This window comes from Pogoniulus pusillus, chromosome 36, assembly GCF_015220805.1.
Source record: "Pogoniulus pusillus isolate bPogPus1 chromosome 36, bPogPus1.pri, whole genome shotgun sequence".
NCBI classification, from domain to species: Eukaryota; Metazoa; Chordata; class Aves; order Piciformes; family Lybiidae; genus Pogoniulus; species Pogoniulus pusillus.
Window position 1 is genome coordinate 11000005 of NC_087299.1, and position 17306 is coordinate 11017310.

Genomic DNA, 17306 nt, shown 5'->3' on the forward strand with positions numbered 1-17306 from the left:
CATGTCAAAAGCTAAATCTGTTGTCCAGAGTTGGTGGGTATCACAGAGGGAGGGTGGCCAAGTGGATGGACAGTCACTTGGGAGGGAGAGGTAGTCTCTCATCTGAGTTGCTCTTCTCGGGTCTAGTGAGATTGTGGAGAAGGAGAAGAAAACCCAGCAGCTTGAGGAAGGTGCCAGAAGGATGAAGAAAGAAAACAGAGAAGCTGGCAGCTGTCTGCCAAGGTGGGTGTGAGTCCTTGCCCAGTGGAGCTCCTTGGAGCCCATGTGTGATGCTGGGTGCCATAGAATCAGAGTATGGTTTAGGTTGGAAGGGACCTCAAAGATCATCTAGTTCCAACCCCGCCATAGGCAGGGACACCTCCCACTAGAAGAGCTGCTTGGGTCACATAAGAAATGGGATGTGACACGTGGGAGCGGGACTGCCATTGTCTTTGGAGCCGAGGGACGTTTCCTCTTCCTTTTTCCTTGTGTGTGGTGGGAAGGGCCAGGACTAACTTCATCTGCAGTGTGTGACTCATGCACCTATTCCAGCCTCCTTGATTTTTTTGTCCTTTGAAGTGCACATACTAGCTGCCCTGAGAGCAAGAACTTCAGGCTAGGTCCATGGCTGGTATGAAACTAAGGTGGGCAACAATGATGGAGCAGAGGTAAAGCTTTGGTGGCATAGTCCAACTGGAGAACAAGTCTTTCAGCATGAATGTAGCTTGTTCTGGCCTGAGACACAGGTGGGTGCTGGCTACTTGAGCAACCACAAGCAACACAAAGCTGGTGGTGAAATGATGGTCAGAGGGCTTGAGCACCTCTCCTATGAGGATAGGCTGAGAGACTTGGGGCTGTTTCTCTCTAATACTTCACAAAACAGTGTTGCAGTCTTGGAGGTTACTGACAGTGAAGCTTTGGGAGAATCAGATCCATAGATTTTGTGTCCAGAGGCCCTGCAGCCTGTTGGTACCTGCTTACCTGGGCTGTTCCTGGCAAGGTGGCATTGCCAATGAGCAACAATTCCTTCTGCCAAACTGGAGCAGGCTGCCCAGTAGGGTTGTGGAGGCTCCTTCTCTGGAGACATTCAAAACGCACCTGGGTGTGTTCCTGTGTGACCTACTCTAGGTGATCCTGCTCTGGCAGTGGGGTTGCATTTGATGACTTTTTGGAGTCACTTCCACCCCCAGCCTGCAGCGCATGCCGGAGGAAGAAGGAAAAAAATAACCGATCCATCAAAGAAACTCCAAAACCCAACCACCAAAGTATTGGGGTTTTGGGAGGAATTTGAGTATTCTGAGAGGGCAGATGAGAGAGTTGGGATTGTTGAGTGTGGAGAGGAGAAGGCTCTGAGGAGACCTTCTTGTGGCCTTGCAGCATCTGAAGAGGGCTCCAGGAAAGTTGGGGAGGGACTTTTTAGGGTGTTGTTCAGCATGAGGGTGGTGAGAGACTGGAAGAGGCTGCCCAGGGAGGTGGTGGAAGCCTCATCCCTGGAAGTTTTTAAAGGCAGGCTGGATGTGGCTCTGGACAACGTGCTCTAGTGCAAGGTGTCCCTGCCTGTGGCAGGGGGGTTGGAACTGGCTGGTGCTTGAGGTCCCTTCCAACGCTGCCGATGCTATGATGCAATCAGCATTGAGCAGCAGGGATGCACTCAAGCCTCTTTCTCTGGCTGCTCCACAGAAGCAGGGTTGGTTTTGTTGCCACCTTGGCTGCAAAAGTGAGATGCAATTTTATGGTGGCTCTTGCCCAGTCTCTGCCAGTGCTGCCAGTAAGAGCCGCTGCCTCCCAGTGCTCCCAGTGGCCCCAGTCCCTGACGGTGCTCCCCGTAATTCCCAAAGCCTGGGCTCTTAGTGGAGCTGTTGGATAGCAGTAACCTTTGTCTCTCTTTTCTTGCAGTGCCCCCAGAAAGGACTTGGAGTGGCAGAGGTTCTGAGAGCTGGAAGCATCCCATGGTTTAATGCATGAGAGCAAGAGGCAGCAGAGAGTTGTGGCTGCCAGTGATAAGCGTAGGGCCTGCAGGGCGATGTCAGGGTAGTAAATGTTGGGGGGCATGCGAGAGGGTGGGAGCTGCAGCCCTGTGCAGCAGCTCTGCTAGAAGGGAAAAGCAGCCGGGGCTCAGCCGTGTGCCAAAGGTGCAAAAGTTAGGCAGAAGGATGTCCCTGGCTTGGGTGGAGAAGAAGGAGCAGAGCCTGTCAGCTGTCCTTGTCTCTGTCTTTGCTTGCCTGATGCCATAGGGGGAGTGTGGGCTGTGGTGATGCAGCAGCATGAGGGGTTGGGGCAGCCTCCCTTGCAAGGGTGCTTGCAGCCCTGCACGTTTGAAGGGCCTGAGAATTCTTGGAGAGGATGAAAACACGCTGCAGACTGCGTTAGTGGGAGGTGCTCCAGGAGGAGAAGAGCTCTGTTTGTCCTCTAGCTACTGCAGAACGGCATTAATTCTTGTGTCAGCAGATCCCCCTGTGTCTCCTCTGCTGTATATAAATCCCTCAAGAGTAATAAAAGAAATCCTGAGTAGCCCCAGCTGGAGTTTAGAGCCGTACCTATAAACTGAGTGTGTAGGAGTGGCAGAGCGTGGGCTGTGCCTTGCGTGCGGTGTGCTGTTGGCAAAGGCAATAGGCAGAGCGGCGCTGGGCTGAAGGCGCTGCCCCCGGCCGGGCGCAGAGGCGCTCTCGGTTGTCTGTGCTGCCCCCCTGTGTTTGCTCATGGGTACTGCAGTTGCATAGCGGCCTGTGCTGTGCCGCCGGTGCTCAATGCTGCCACCGTGTGTTTCCTTGTCCACACTGCAGTTCCTCAGCCGCGGCGGTCCCCCGTTTTCCGGCCTCGTCTCTAAAGGCCGTGCGCGATTGAAGTGCCTGAAAGCTGAGGGGAGGGGAGGAGGGGAGGGGAAGGTGAGAGGTGGGAGGGAGAGATGAGAACTTGTTTGGATTTGTAAGTATTCGAGTGAGGAAGTAAAAGCGGCAGGCACCGGGAGCGGGGCGGCGCTGTGGGAGCGGGGCGGAGCATCCTTAGGGCTCCGCAGTCGGACGCATGCGGCAGTGGGAGCGGGGCGGAGCATCGCGGGCGGAGCCGCAGGGAGCGGCAGTGGCGCTGAGCAGGCTGCAGCGGAATGGCGGCGAGCACAGAGCGGCAGGCAGGCAGGCAGGCAGGCAGGCGGGCAGGGCGTTTCGGGCCAGAGGGAAGCCTCCCGCGTTCCCCGGCAGAGCTGCGTTCTTTTTCTCTCGCAGCAGAGGAGTTTGGGCAGGTGAGTTGCTCGGCAGCGGCGCCGCATCTGAGACGCGTTTTACCGCAGCTGCCTTAAGTAGCCTTTGCGGCGCTGTCTGGAGCGGAAGCTGGCAGCCCAGCACAGGTAAACTGTGAGAAGCATCCGAGTGCTGCTTGCACTCTGCCTTTTGTTGTCTCTTGCAGCACTTGACCTTTCCAAAAGAGCAGTTGTGTTCAGCTGGCTGGATGGATTTGCCTGCACTCAAGCTGTTTGCAGCCAGGAGCCCGTGCTGCAAACGTGCAGCTGGTGCTTCCGAAGCTACTCCGTGTAAATCTGTGCTGCTGTTGGATTCTGCAGGTCTCTCCAGCAAGCATGAAATGAGCTGAAGGAGCAGCAGGAGCAGCATGGCCACTCCCCAGGCAGCAGGAGGTTTCAGCCCAGCACCAGCTCATGCGGGAGGAGCAGATGCTGAGGAACATCCCCCACGAGACGCAGGTGGCCAAAGAGGCTGGGTCAGGTAAAGCTTTGTGTCGAGTTTGTGCTCCTTCTGGCAGTCAGTTGCACAGGTTCTGAGGAGTAGAAGCATGGAGTGGTTGCTGTTGGAGAAGAGCTTCCAAATCATCCAGTGCAGCCCTTAAGGCAGCACTGCTAGGTCACCCCTAAAGCATGTCCCTGAGCAGCACAGCTGTAGGACTTTTTGCTCCCCCCACGGATGGGGACTCCAGCACTGTGCTGGGCAGCCTGTTGCAGGGCCTCAGACCTCTTCTGGGGAGGAGACTGTTCCTCCTGTCCAGCCTAACCCTTCCCTGGTGCAACCTGAGGTCATTTCCTCTCATGCTGTCATTTGTTAGCTGGGAGAAGGGATCCAGCCCAGCCTGGCTCCAGCCTCCAGAGAGGGGGTGTCCAGGACCTCCCTGGGCAAGCTGTGCCAGTGTCTCCCCAGCCTCTCTGTAAAGAAATTCTTCCCAATGTCTGTTCTGAGTCTCTCCTTTTCCAGAGTCAGTCCCTTCCTTTTTGACTTCCTTACCAGAGAAAGGCTACTTTTTTTTCCCCGTGGTGTGAGCAGGAATCCATGAAAGGTCTGGAGTGGGCTGCAGGGTTGTGTAGAGGTGCAGAGGAGGCTGTGGGTGTGTGTAGAGGTCTCAGGGGTGTGAAGAATTTGCAGGGATCTCTAAGGATCTGCAGACCCCTTTGAAAGGTCTGAAGTTGTCTGTAGATGTCTCTAGGGTGCTGCAGGGGTCTGCAGGCACCTCTTAAATGTCTGGAGGGGTCTGTAGCTGTCTGTAGAGGTCTCTAGAGCTTTGTAGAGGAATGTGGGTGCCTGCAGCTGTCTCTAGGGGGGTGTGGAGGCCTGCAGGCACCTTTCAAATGTCTGGAGGGGTCTGCAGAGCTCTGTCAGGGTCTGTAGATTTTGGCAGGATTCTGTAGGAGTCTCTGGGCAGCTTTTAAAGGTGTGGAGGGGTCTGCAGGTGCCTGTTGAGCTTTGTCCGTGTCTGTGGTGGTGTGTAGGTGAGTGTGGGTGTCTGCAGAGGTGTGAAGGGGTCTGTAGCTGTTAGTCAGGGTCTGACAGAGTCTGCAGAGGTCTGTAGAGTTGAGTAGGTGTTTGGAGGTTTCTGTGTGGGTCTGTAGGTGCCTGCAGGCATCATTGAAGGCTCTGGAGGGGTCTGTAGATGTGTGCAGGGGTCTGTTAAATATCTGGAGGGGTCTGGATGGGTGTGGGGAGCTCTGTAGGGGTCTGTATGTGTTTGCAGGCACCTGTAGGGGTCCGTAGATGCCTGTAGGGATTTGCAGGGCTCTGTTAGTTCTCTGCAGAGGTCTGCCTGGGTCTGGAGGTGCCTTTTAATAGGTCTGTGGAGGTCTGGAGGGCTCTGCAGTGGGCTGCAGTGGTCTGTTAAAGGTGTGGAGGGGTCTGTAGGTGTCTGCATCCAGTGAAGGAGTTCTTTGGCTCCAGGACACTTTTGTCCAGTGTCTCTAAACCGTGACTGTCCCAAATGAGATAGAGGTGCACTGGCAGCGTGTTTGCAGGTGGCCCCAAGCTGAGTGGTGCTGGAGAGCAAGCAGAGGGGCAGGATGGCATCCAGGAAACACCTGGGCAGGCAGGGGAGCTGGGCCCAGGCGAAGCTTGTGAGGTTCCAGGAGAGCAAGGGCAGGGTGCTGCGTGTGGGCGGGAGGAAGCCTGCCTGTGCCTGCGGGCTGGGGGTGGAGGCGATAAAGAGCAGCCCTGGGGGTGCTGGGGAGGAGCTGAGTGCGAGCACATGGTGTGAGCTTGCAGGCCAGGAGGAGCCTGTCGGTGTCTGCAGGGCTGTGCAAGCAGCTGTAGGAGTCTGCCCAGGTCTGTAGGTGTCTGCAGGGGTCTTCTAAAAGGCCTGGAGGCTTTTCTGAGTGTGCAGAGGTGTGCGGGGGTCTGGAGGCATCTGTAGGTACCCTTAGGGGCCTGGAGGGCTCTCTGGAAGTCTGTGGAGCTCTCTGGGTGTCTGTGGAGGTGGTTAGGGGTCTGTAGAGGTGTCTGTGGTGCTGTAGGTGTCTCAAAAGGCTGTGAAGGTCTTGAGGTGCCTTGCAAAGGTCTCAAAGTGTCTGTAGAGGTCTGTAGGGGTCTGCAGGGGTCTATGGAAGTCTGTAGAGGTCTGTGGGGGTCTCTAGGGGCCTCTTAAAGACATGTAGGGGTCTGCAGGGGTCTATGGAAAGGTCGGGAGGGGTCCCTAGAGGTCTCTAGGAGGCTGGAGGGGTGTGCAAGTGTCTGTAGCATTCAGCAGGTGTGTGGAGGTTTCTGTTCTGGGCCCGCAGGTGTCTGCAGGCATCTTGTAAAGGTCTGCAGGGGTCTGTGGAGCTCTGTCAGGCATCTGTTAAGTGTCTGCAGGAATCCATTAAAGGTCTGGAGGGGGCTGCAGGGCTCTGCAGAGGAGGCTGTGGCTGTGTGTAGAGGTCTTAGGGGTCTGTAAGGGTCTGCAGACCCCTTGGAAAGGTCTGAAGTTGTCTGTAGGAGTCTGGAGATGTCTCTAGGGCACTGCAGGGCTCTGCAGGGGTCTGCTGCTGCGGGAGGAGTGGGCTGGTGGAGCCACGCCCCCTCCCTGGCCTTTCTTCCCTGGCTCTGGTTGCTGCATCTTTATTTGCATAGCCACACCCCCTGTCCCCTTGCTGTCTAGTCCCCGCCCCTTTCTTTCTGAGCCACGCCCCCTTCCCTGTTCTGTCTGGTCCCCGCCCCTTTTCCTTAGCCACGCCCCCTCAGTACAATGCAATTCCCCTCCCTTTCCATAGCCACGCCCTCTCCCCATGCTGTGTCTAGTCCCCGCCCTTTCCGTAGCCACGCCCTCTCCCCCATGCTGTGCCTGGCCCTGCCCCTGCCCCACAGTAACCAATAAAATGGTGACAGATTTGGAGCTTCCTTTGGAGGAGGAGTTCAGGAGGTGGCTGCTGATTGGTGGATTGTGGTGGGCGTGGTCTGCCGCTTGTTCTGCCTCCCTCATTTGCATACATTTCAATATCAGGCTCTGCCTTTGAGTACCTTGGAGATGTGTTGGGGGTTGGGGAGGGGTTACCGGGAGGGTCAGCAGCTGATTGGTGGATCCTGTGAGGGCTGTGGGCATGGTCACCCCTGTGTCCTGCCCCCTCATTTGCATAAATGAAGGCAGGGTCCACCTGGCAGAGTTTGGTGCTTTATTGGGGGGGGGAACTGGTTAGGACGGGGAGGGTCAGCAGCTGATTGGTGCGTCCTCTGGCGTGGGCGGGGCCTGCCCCTGCCCCGCCCCTCCGAAGCGCTCGATGGTCTCCAGCACAGCCCCAGCAGCTCCAGGAAGGAGGAGACCTCCCCCCGCAGGCCTCCAGCCCCCCGGGAGACCCAGAGCCTGCAGGGGGAGGGCTCAGGGACCCCCAGACCCTCCCAGGGACCTCCAGACTCTCCTAGGGACCACCCAGGGACCCGCAGACCCACCCACTGGCCTCCCAGAGACCCCCACTCACCTCCTTGTATGCCCCCACTAATCCCCCAGCCCCTCCCCGTCCCCGCCCAGCGCCCCCCAGTGCCCACTCAGGCCCTCAGCTTGTCCCCGCAGCACTGCAGCCTGGCCTGGGGGCGCTGCTGAGGCCTCCCCCAGGGCCGGGCTGGGGGCTGCAGGCCTGGGCCCAGCGCCCTCAGTGCCACCTGTGCCAGGCCAGCAGGCAGCGGCAGCAGCACCTCCCTGGCAGGGCAGGTCAAGGAGCCTCGGGGGAGGGACCCCAGCACCTCCCAGCGTCCCCCCAGTCCCCTCCCACTGCTCCCAGTCCCCCCCAGGCACCCCTGGGACTCTCTATGGCACCCACAGACCCTTCCCCTACCCCCAGCCACCTCTGACCCCCGTCAAAACCTCACCCGGGGACCCCCATGACACCCCCAGACCCTCCCTCTGCTCCACTGCCCCCTCCCCCCAGCCACCTCGGACCCTTCCCAAGGCGCCCCCAAACCCCCCCAACCCCGGGGCCGCCTACAACACCCCCAGACCCTCCCCCTACCCCCTTCAGCCACTTCGCCCCCCCCCCAAATCCCCCTGCGACCCCCCCAAGCGCCCCTGGCAACCACTGACTCATCCCCAGACCCTCCCCCCACTGCTCGCCCCCCCCCAGCCACCTCATCCCCCCCCCGGGACTCCTCAAACCCCCCTGGGGCCCCCCCGAAGCCCCTCTGGGACTCTCCAAAACCCCCCAGCCCCTTCCCCCGCTCCCCCCCGAGCCCTCTCGGACCCCTCCCGGGACCCCCCAACTCCGCCTAAGACCCCCCCGGGGCTGGGTACAGCCGCAGCAGCTCGCTCCGCGCCGCCATCTTGCCTCCGTGCCGTCACTTCCGGCTGGCAGGCGACGCTCTGGGCTCTCCTCTCGCTGGTCAAAGCCGCTCTAGGCCTCCGAGGTCCTCCAGGCGCCACTGCGAGCGGCTCTGGGCCAAAGCAATGACTGTGCTCAGCTGCAGGGATGGATTTGCCTGCACTCAAGCTGCTGCTGCCAGAGCCCCTCCGTGTCAATCTGTGCTGCCGTTGGGTTCTGCAGCTCTCTCCAGCAAGCATGGCATGAGCTGAAGGAGCAGCAGGAGCAGCATGGCCGTTCCCCAGGCAGCAGGAGGGTTCAGCCCAGCACCAGCTCATGCGGGAGGAGCAGATGCTGAGGAACATCCCCCACGAGACGCAGGTGGCCAAAGAGGCTGGGTCAGGTAAAGCTTTGTGTGGAGTTTGTGCTCCTTCTGGCAGTCAGGTGCACCGGTTCTGAGGAGTAGAAGCATGGAGTGGTTGCTGTTGGAGAAGAGCTTCCAAATCATCCAGGGCAGCCCTTAAGGCAGCACTGCCAGGTCACCCCTAAAGCATGTCCCTGAGCAGCACAGCTGTAGGACTTTGCCTCCCTCCAGGTAGCTGCAGCCAGCAGTGAGGTCACTGATCAGACTCTGTGCTCAGAGCAGAGCTGCTGCAGCCCTCTCAGCATCTTGGTAGCCTCCTCTGCACTGGCTCCAACACTTCCATGTCCTGGTTGTGCTGGGGGCTCCAGAACTGCCCCCAGGACTGCAGATGGGGTGTGAGGAGAGCAGAGGCAAGGGGCAGAATCCCCTCCCTTGCCCTGCTGCCCACACTGCTCTTGCTGGAGCCCAGCACAGGGTTGCTGTCTGGGCTGCACTCACACTGCAGGCTCCTCTTGAGCTTTGCATCAGCCCAGACCCCCAGGGCCTGTTCCTCAGGGCTGCTCTCAGCCGTTCCCCATCCAGCCTGGAGTTGTGCTTGGGATTGTGCCCACCCAGGTGCAGGACCTTGCACTTGGCCTTGATGAATGCCATGAGGTTGGCCTGGGCGCACCTCTGCAGCCTGCCCAGTTTGTAACTGGGGCTGTAAAGAATGGTTATGCATTGCCTGTGCTTCTGATTTCAGGAGAGTCCCATTTCATTCTTGATGCTTTCTTTAAGAGAGGCATACAACTGAGCTCCCTCAGAGAAGCAGCATGAAGTGCATGAAGGATGCTGGCTGCACTCAGTACAGACAAGGCACATTGGAGTAGGTTAACAAGATGCTTGACATTTGCCCTTAATGGTCATTGTCTTCAAATGCATCATTCGGGAGTGAAGTTGCTTGGCATTTGCAGTTGACTACTTCTTCTCTGGCCTTTGGAGTGAAGGAAGGGAAAAACCAGAGTTGAAGATGTCAGCTCTGTAAGTTTTCTCTGGGTGATCAAAGCATGCACAACATCCTGTGCTTGTGCTCTGGAAGATTCTAGGAGCTTCCCGGGGACTCAGGGAGCACAAGTTCTGGATTTCTGTGGGCTGTCTCTAGATGAACACCTGAGTGCAGTGAATCTAAAAGCAGCTGTCTCTCATTTGAAGTTAAAGTGATGTGACTGATCTGGTGCTTTATAGGTGCCAAAAAGGAGACCTTCTTCACCTGCTTCTCCTGTGCAAGCTCTTCTGTCTGTCTGCTGAGATGTTTCTGCCTGTTTCTCTGGCAGAGAAGTGTTTGCTTTTTGGGCTGGGTAAGTAGGAGATTTGTTTTGTTGATTTGCTTTGTTTTGTCGCTGAATACTTGGTGCAGCTGGCCTCAGATGCTGTTTGTTCACAAAGGACACACTACTGTGTGATTGGTGGGCATAGAAGCAGTAATTGCTGACAGAAGCACGCTTGTGACCTTGGCTGTAAATTCATGAACAGGCATTACAGTGTTTCTGTCTCTGCAAGCCAAAGTACTCTCATGCTGAAGAACTTCTTCCTCAGATCCACTCTGAGCAGCCCTGCTCTCCCTCAGCTTCAAACCATTCCCCTTGCCCTGTCTTTAGACACCCTTATGGAAAAAGTCCCTCTGCAGCCTTCCTGCTGCAGGTTCCCTTCAGGTACTGGGAGGTAGCTTTAAAGTCTCCCTGGAGTCTTGTCCCCTTCAGGCTGAGCAGCCCCAGCTCCCTCAGCCTATCCTCTTAGAAGTGCTCCAGCCCTTGGCTCATCCTCGTGGTCCTGCTCTGAACTGGTTCCAGCAGTTTTTCGTTCTTCAGCTGGACTGTGGCCATGTGGAATGTTTTGGGTTGTGCTTTTGCCTTTGCATGCTGAAAGACTTCCTGTGTTACCTTAGTAGTACGTTTCATGTGCAAGGTTCCTGTCTGTGATCTCTTGCTGCTGGGGAAGTCATGAGCTACCTGTGGGGGTGTGAAATGCAGTAAGCTTCCATCGCGTTGCCTGCACGGATGTGAGGGGACAAAGTACTGCTGAGAAGCTTTTTTGTACCATTCTCTTCCCCCTTCCCCTCTTGCCTTTAAGGGAACACACACAGGGAGAAGCTCACTGAGCGCCCTCTGACATGCTGTAGGAATTCTTTGCTTTGCAGTGTTTTACACTGTGGCTCTTCAAACCTGTAACCCATCTGCTTTCCATTGCCAGCGAGCTGACCATCCGTACTACCGTCGCCTTGAATGCCTCCAACCAGCAGTGTTTGCTGCCAGACAGACACCTGGAGAAGACAGAGGACATGGTTAAGTTCATGAAGGATATCTTGGATGGTGCTGCTGAAGTAAGTCTTTGTTGTGGCTTGAGATATATTGGTTGGTGTTTGGTTTTTCCCCCCTTAGCTGCGGTGGCTCCGATTGTTACGCCCTGTGATTTATCTTCCTGTCCTGGCTGTCTTCCCGTGCTGGGTGCTGGCAGTGAATACGTGGTGAGGAGTGCTTGGGGTGTGCCATCCTTTGCTGTTCTCACTGTGGGAACTCCAAGAGCCATGGAATGGGTGCGTTATGAGTGATGCACAATTAATAACCAATATTAATGTTGGTATCCAGGCAAAGGTTGTTAATAACTACAACCAACCTGTTTCTTATCATTCAGTCTCTGCAGAAAGCTTATTGACAAGGTTCAAAGCACACAGCTGGGGTATTTGTACACTTAGAATCATGGAATCAGCCAGGTTGGAAGAGACCTCCAAGCTCATCCAGCCCAACCTAGCCCCAGCCCTCTCCAGTCAGCTAGGCCATGGCACTAAGTGCCTCATCCAGGCTTTTCTTGAGCAGCTGCAGGGACGGCGACTCCCTAGGCAGCCTCTGTGGTCTGAGAGCAGAGCAGCAACTTGCTGTTAGTTTGCTGTGATGGTCTCAAACAACTGTGGGAGAGTTTGGCATGAGCCTGTTGGAATGCTTAGCCTTACTGGAGGAGCTGGGAGCGTCTGGGCAGCATGAAATGCAAGAGCAATTGCTTTTCACTTCCTTCTTAAGGGACTTAAGGGTTGGGAGGTCTGAAGAATGAACTGTTGGGATCATAACTGCAAAGTGTCAGCAGTTTTGACATGGTTCCATTTGACATTGCAGGCACAGGCTGGTGATGGACTTCTGCAACGAAGCAAGAGAGTCATCTATGAGGCCAAGGCTGCTGTAATGGTAGAGTTCATTGCTTATTCAGTGAGGTGATGCTCTTGTCAGTCAAGAAGGACTTAGTTGCAGAGGCTTTAGAAATGCTTTGATGTAAGCTTGTTGCTATGCTGTGCCTAGTGTATCTATTGTCACTATTTAGAACTAGGCTTAAACCAAATGAACTTCTGGATTAAAACAGCCAATCATGTCTGCCACAGTTCTAACTGTTCCACCTGCATGAATGTCACATTTTTCACTCTGCTGTTAGTCTGACATATTTTAAGGGACAGAATCATGAAAATCCAACCTCTTTTCCTTGAGCTTTTTGCCATCGCTTCAGAGGTTCTTTTGTGTTCTGAGCAATGTTTTGGTTTCAGTCTGTCCCAGTCCTCTGTCAGCCTCCCAGCCAAGAAATCTCTGCTCCTGGTGAGGCGGAGCAGCTTCTGTCTGTTGTTACTTGTCCTAGTGCTGAGCACCACCAAGCAGCAGCTGGCACCTTGGTGCTGACCCCTGCCCCTCGGCAATGTATAGACGTTAAGGAGATCCCTTCTCTTCCCCAGACTAAACATCCCCAGGCCTCTCTCTCTTCTTTCCAGCCCCCTCCTCTCTTGCCCCCCCACCGTTTCCCCCTCCCCCCGTCCTTTCTTCCCCCCCCCACCTCCTCTCTTCACCCCCCCACCTCCTCTCTTTTCCCACCCCTCCTCTCTTCACCCCCTCCACCTCCTCTCTTTTCCCACCCCTCCTCTCTTCACCCCCTCCACCTCCTCTCTTTTCCCACCCCTCCTCTCTTCACCCCCTCCACCTCCTCTCTTTTCCCACCCCTCCCCTCTTCACCCCTCCACCTCCTCTCTTTTCCCACCCCTCCCCTCTTCACCCCCCCACCTCCTCTCTTTTCCCACCCCTCCCCTCTTCACCCCCCCACCTCCTCTCTTTTCCCACCCCTCCCCTCTTCACCCCCCCACCTCCTCTCCCACCCCTCCTCTCTTCACCCCCCCCACCTCCTCTCTTTTCCCACCCCTCCTCTCCCACCCCTCCCCTCTTCTCCCCCCCACCTCCTCTCTTTCCCCACCCCTCCCCTCTTCACCCCCCCACCTCCTCTCCCACCCCTCCCCTCTTCACCCCCCCACCTCCTCTCCCACCCCTCCCCTCTTCACCCCCCCACCTCCTCTCTTCCCACCCCTCCCCTCTTCACCCCCCCACCTTCTCTCTTTTCCCACCCCTCCCCTCTTCACCCCCCCACCTCCTCTCCCACCCCTCCCCTCTTCACCCCCCCACCTCCTCTTCCCACCCCTCCCCTCTTCACCCCCCCACCTCCTCTCTTTTCCCACCCCTCCCCTCTTCACCCCCCCACCTCCTCTCTTTTCCCACCCCTCCCCTCTTCACCCCCCCACCTCCTCTCTTTTCCCACCCCTCCCCTCTTCACCCCCCCACCTCCTCTCTTTTCCCACCCCTCCCCTCTTCACCCCCCCACCTCCTCTCTTTTCCCACCCCTCCCCTCTTCACCCCCCCACCTCCTCTCTTTTCCCACCCCTCCTCTCTTCACCCCCCCACCTCCTCTCTTTTCCCACCCCTCCCCTCTTCACCCCCCCACCTCCTCTCTTTTCCCACCCCTCCCCTCTTCACCCCCCCACCTCCTCTCTTTTCCCACCCCTCCCCTCTTCACCCCCCCACCTCCTCTCTTTTCCCACCCCTCCTTCCTCACCCCCCCACCTCCTCTCTTTTCCCACCCCTCTTTTCTTCACCCCCCCACCTCCTCTCTTTTCCCACCCCTCTTTTCTTCACCCCCCCACCTCCTCTCTTTTCCCACCCCTCCCCTCTTCACCCCCCCACCTCCTCTCTTTTCCCACCCCTCCCCTCTTCACCCCCCCACCTCCTCTCTTTTCCCACCCCTCCTCTCTTCACCCCCCCACCTCCTCTCTTTTCCCACCCCTCCTCTCTTCACCCCCCCACCTCCTCTCTTTTCCCACCCCTCCTCTCTGCACCCCCCCACCTCCTCTCTTTTCCCACCCCTCCTCTCTGCACCCCCCCACCTCCTCTCTTTTCCCACCCCTCCTCTCTTCACCCCCCCACCTCCTCTCTTTTCCCACCCCTCCTCTCTTCACCCCCCCACCTCCTCTCTTTTCCCACCCCTCCTCTCTTCACCCCCCCACCTCCTCTCTTTTCCCACCCCTCCTCTCTTCACCCCCCCACCTCCTCTCTTTTCCCACCCCTCCTCTCTTCACCCCCCCACCTCCTCTCTTTTCCCACCCCTCCTCTCTTCACCCCCCCACCTCCTCTCTTTTCCCACCCCTCCACCTCCTCTCTTTTCCCACCCCTCCTCTCTTCACCCCCCCACCTCCTCTCTTTTCCCACCCCTCCTCTCTTCACCCCCCCACCTCCTCTCTTTTCCCACCCCTCCTCTCTTCACCCCCCCACCTCCTCTCTTTTCCCACCCCTCCTCTCTTCACCCCCCCACCTCCTCTCTTTTCCCACCCCTCCACCTCCTCTCTTTTCCCACCCCTCCTCTCTTCGCCCCCCCACCTCCTCTCTTTCCCACCCCTCCTCTCTTCACCCCCCCACCTCTTCTCTTTTCCCACCCCTCCTCTCTTCACCCCCCCACCTCCTCTCTTTTCCCACCCCTCCACCTCCTCTCTTTTCCCACCCCTCCTCTCTTCACCCCCCCACCTCCTCTCTTTTCCCACCCCTCCTCTCTTCACCCCCCCCACCTCCTCTCTTTTCCCACCCCTCCTCTCTTCACCCCCCCACCTCCTCTCTTTTCCCACCCCTCCTCTCTTCACCCCCCCACCTCCTCTCTTTTCCCACCCCTCCCCTCTTCACCCCCCCACCTCCTCTCTTTTCCCACCCCTCCCCTCTTCACCCCCCCACCTCCTCTCTTTTCCCACCCCTCCTCTCTTCACCCCCCCACCTCCTCTCTTTTCCCACCCCTCCTCTCTTCACCCCCCCACCTCCTCTCTTTTCCCACCCCTCCCCTCTTCACCCCCCCACCTCCTCTCTTTTCCCACCCCTCCCCTCTTCACCCCCCCACCTCCTCTCTTTTCCCACCCCTCCTCTCTTCACCCCCCCACCTCCTCTCTTTTCCCACCCCTCCCCTCTTCACCCCCCACCTCCTCTCTTTTCCCACCCCTCCTCTCTTCACCCCCCCACCTCCTCTCTTTCCCACCCCTCTTCTCCTCACCCCCCCCCATTTTTCTCTCCCTCCCCACCTCCTCTCTTCTCTCTCCCCCACAATAACGAGAGCCACACCAGAGGCCAGAGCTGTGCTGTCGCAGCAAGCAAAGGGCAAAGGAGGCAACGAGATGCTGTAGGGACTCTGACTCTTGCTGCCAGGCTGCAACAAGAGGAAGGGAGAGTCTGGCCCCCAACAGGTGAAAACAAGAGAGGAGCAAGGCAGGAAGCACAAAAGCAAACCTATCTCATGAAGGAAACAGCACAACTTCAAGCACAGTTTTAAGCACAGCATACCAAGGAGGAACAGAAATCCCAAGCAGAGCAAAGGGGAGGAGTGGCTTAGAGAAAAGCAAAAGCACCCCACAAAGGACACAGCCAAAACACCACCCCACAAAGGACACAGCCAACCTACCCCCGCAAAGGGGATCAGCCAAAGGCTTCTGCCTCTCCTGGGGCAGCTTAAAAAGGGGAGGTCAATTGAAGTCTCCTCCCACCCCAGCTGTGGCCACTTTGCCCTCCCTGCTCAGTGCCCTTTATAAGCAGAGCAGGAGGAGCCCAGCCCCAAGCTGGGCCCATTGCGGGCCAAGGGATCCTCCGCCTGGCATCCCAGGTGAGTGCGCACGGGTGAGCACCGGGTGCGTGGTGGAGGGTTTCAAAGGCCGGGGGGCCTGGCTGGCCCCCTGGCTAGCTAGGGCCACCTTAGGGCTGGGCTACTGACCCACTGCAACATCCACCTTAGCTCACGGGTGCTAAGTCTGTGTTGCTACTGAGGCTGAGGTTTCTCTAGGAGGTTGGATCCTCGAAGGTTTTGCTCTGGGTTCTGCGATGGAGGCAAAGATGGAGCAGGAGCACTAACTGGAGCTGGTAACGGACCAGCAGCAGCAGCTGGTAATGGAACTGGTAATGGAGCAGAAGCTGGTAACGTAGAGTGGAGAGGAGGAGGAGGAAAGCAGCAGAGACTGCCCGGGGGAAGGCAGAGAGTGGGGGCAGGACGGCAGGGGCTGCCCGGGGAAAGGTGGAGGGCAGCGGCAGGAGGGCAGGGAAGAGGTACAGAGCTTTCAGGTGCTGAGCTTCAACAGAAAGACCTGATGGAAAAGAAAAGAGACTAACTTGTTTAGCAAAAGTACTCTCTGGAATTTCCCAAGTCGCTTATTTATTGAAGGGAGTCATTTGTTGGTCATTGTCATCACGAGAGAGGACCTTTTGGTTTGCGTTAGGGTGGTTTGGGCTTGCCTGTAACTCCAGGCCCCTCAGAAATTGATGGGGGGGGGAAAACCCCAACCCATGGATGTTCTCTTGGTTGTCTTTAACAGATAAACAAAGAGCAAGTGCGACTGAAAGAGCTTTGCAGGTAACAACTCTGTGACCCTGTTTGGAGAGTTTTGAATTGGTCATTGCCAGCGAGATCAAGGTAGTGCCCCTTGGCCTTGCTGCATGTGGTGAACTGCTCCTAACACAGCCCAGCTGAACACAGAGTCAGGTGAAATGAAGGCTGAAGAGATAGGAAAAGTCTTTCTCAGCCTCATAGCTAAAGACAGTTTAGTTTCCCCAAGAAGTCCCATTCTACCTGTTGTGCATTGGTTTGATGCCAAAGCCAAACAACTGCCCCAGACCTTTCTATTTTCTCAGCTTTGGTGTAAATGAATATGAATTGAGGTTGGATGAGGCCCTGAGCAGCCTGTTGCAGTGGGAGGTATCCCTGCCTAGAGCAGAGGGTTGGGACTGGATGATCCTTGAGGTCCCTTCCAACCTAAACCATTCAATGAAGTCTTTTATCAGCTCCTAGGATTAGTGACAGTGGGGAATGTTTGCTTGCTATGAGCTGAGGGAGCTGTTTCCTAAATGGAATGTTCATTAGTTCTTTAGCACCTGAAAATGTTGGCAGGCTACTTGATAAACCTCCTGGAACGCAGGGGCCTGTTGAATTGTTTTCCCAGTGCCTGAACAACTTGCAGTGCTGTAATGGGTTAGCCTCCTGTTTCCCTCCAACACAGAAGTGAGGCAAAAGTAACACAGCCAAGGAAAAACCCTCTGGGTTGAGATCAAGAGGTAAATACAAAATGAGATCCTGCAGTGCACAATTACCTTAGCCTGTTTCTGTTTGCAGAAAGCAGGAGTCAGCCACCTGCCACCCATCCCCTCCTGACCCCAACCCCAGAAACCCAAAGCAGCACTTGGCACAGGAGGTCTCTCGTGTTGCAGTCTCAACTTCAAGCCCTGGAATACTTTGCTTCAGCCAGCAGCATGGGGTTGGATACCAACAGCAGAGTCGACTTAACCTGTGACTAAGTGAACTTTAAGTGTTCTGACTCCACAGTGGAACCTGATAAAGAAAGATGTGAATGGAAGCAGGCTCTGACTGCTCTGTGTAACTGATGAGAAGCTTTCTGAAGGAGGTGAATTTGTTTTACAGCCCTTCCCTCAGCTGGTTACAGATCTTCAAGGTAGCTGCTGGTGCAGTGTCTGTTGGAGACTGTTAGCCACTCTGAAGGAGGGAGTTAGTGGAGCATCATAGGAACATGTAGAGAGATTGGTCAGGAAAAGGCATTTGTGTTACCCTTTTGAGTCATTTGAGTCACTTTTATTGTAATCCCATGGCTGAGAGCAGGACTCCTTTGTGTCCAGGGTTAAAATCTTC

General features: G+C 56.6%; 1 protein-coding gene across 11 annotated transcripts; it reads left to right on the forward strand.

Moving 5' to 3' along the window:
- The first annotated feature begins 3032 nt into the window (after positions 1–3032).
- LOC135190472 (protein disulfide-isomerase TMX3-like) lies at positions 3033–17016 on the forward strand. 11 transcript variants are annotated; one of them, XR_010308534.1, is made up of 6 exons: positions 3033–3217; positions 3536–3695; positions 8109–8351; positions 9537–9649; positions 10542–10671; positions 11459–11717. XR_010308534.1 is itself a non-coding variant. In XM_064171866.1 (5 exons), exons 1-5 carry the CDS (start codon positions 10292–10294, stop codon positions 16951–16953), a joined length of 444 nt encoding a protein of 147 aa, XP_064027936.1. In that variant the 5' UTR covers positions 10211–10291; the 3' UTR covers positions 16954–17016. The 11 variants fall into 11 exon arrangements, 2 of the variants coding, with proteins under 2 accessions (XP_064027938.1, XP_064027936.1); XR_010308538.1 differs by having other exon boundaries at positions 3036–3217; positions 8192–8351; XR_010308536.1 differs by lacking the exons at positions 3033–3217; positions 3536–3695 and adding exons at positions 9055–9177; positions 9266–9332 and having other exon boundaries at positions 7798–8351.
- The last annotated feature ends 290 nt before the right edge of the window (positions 17017–17306 follow it).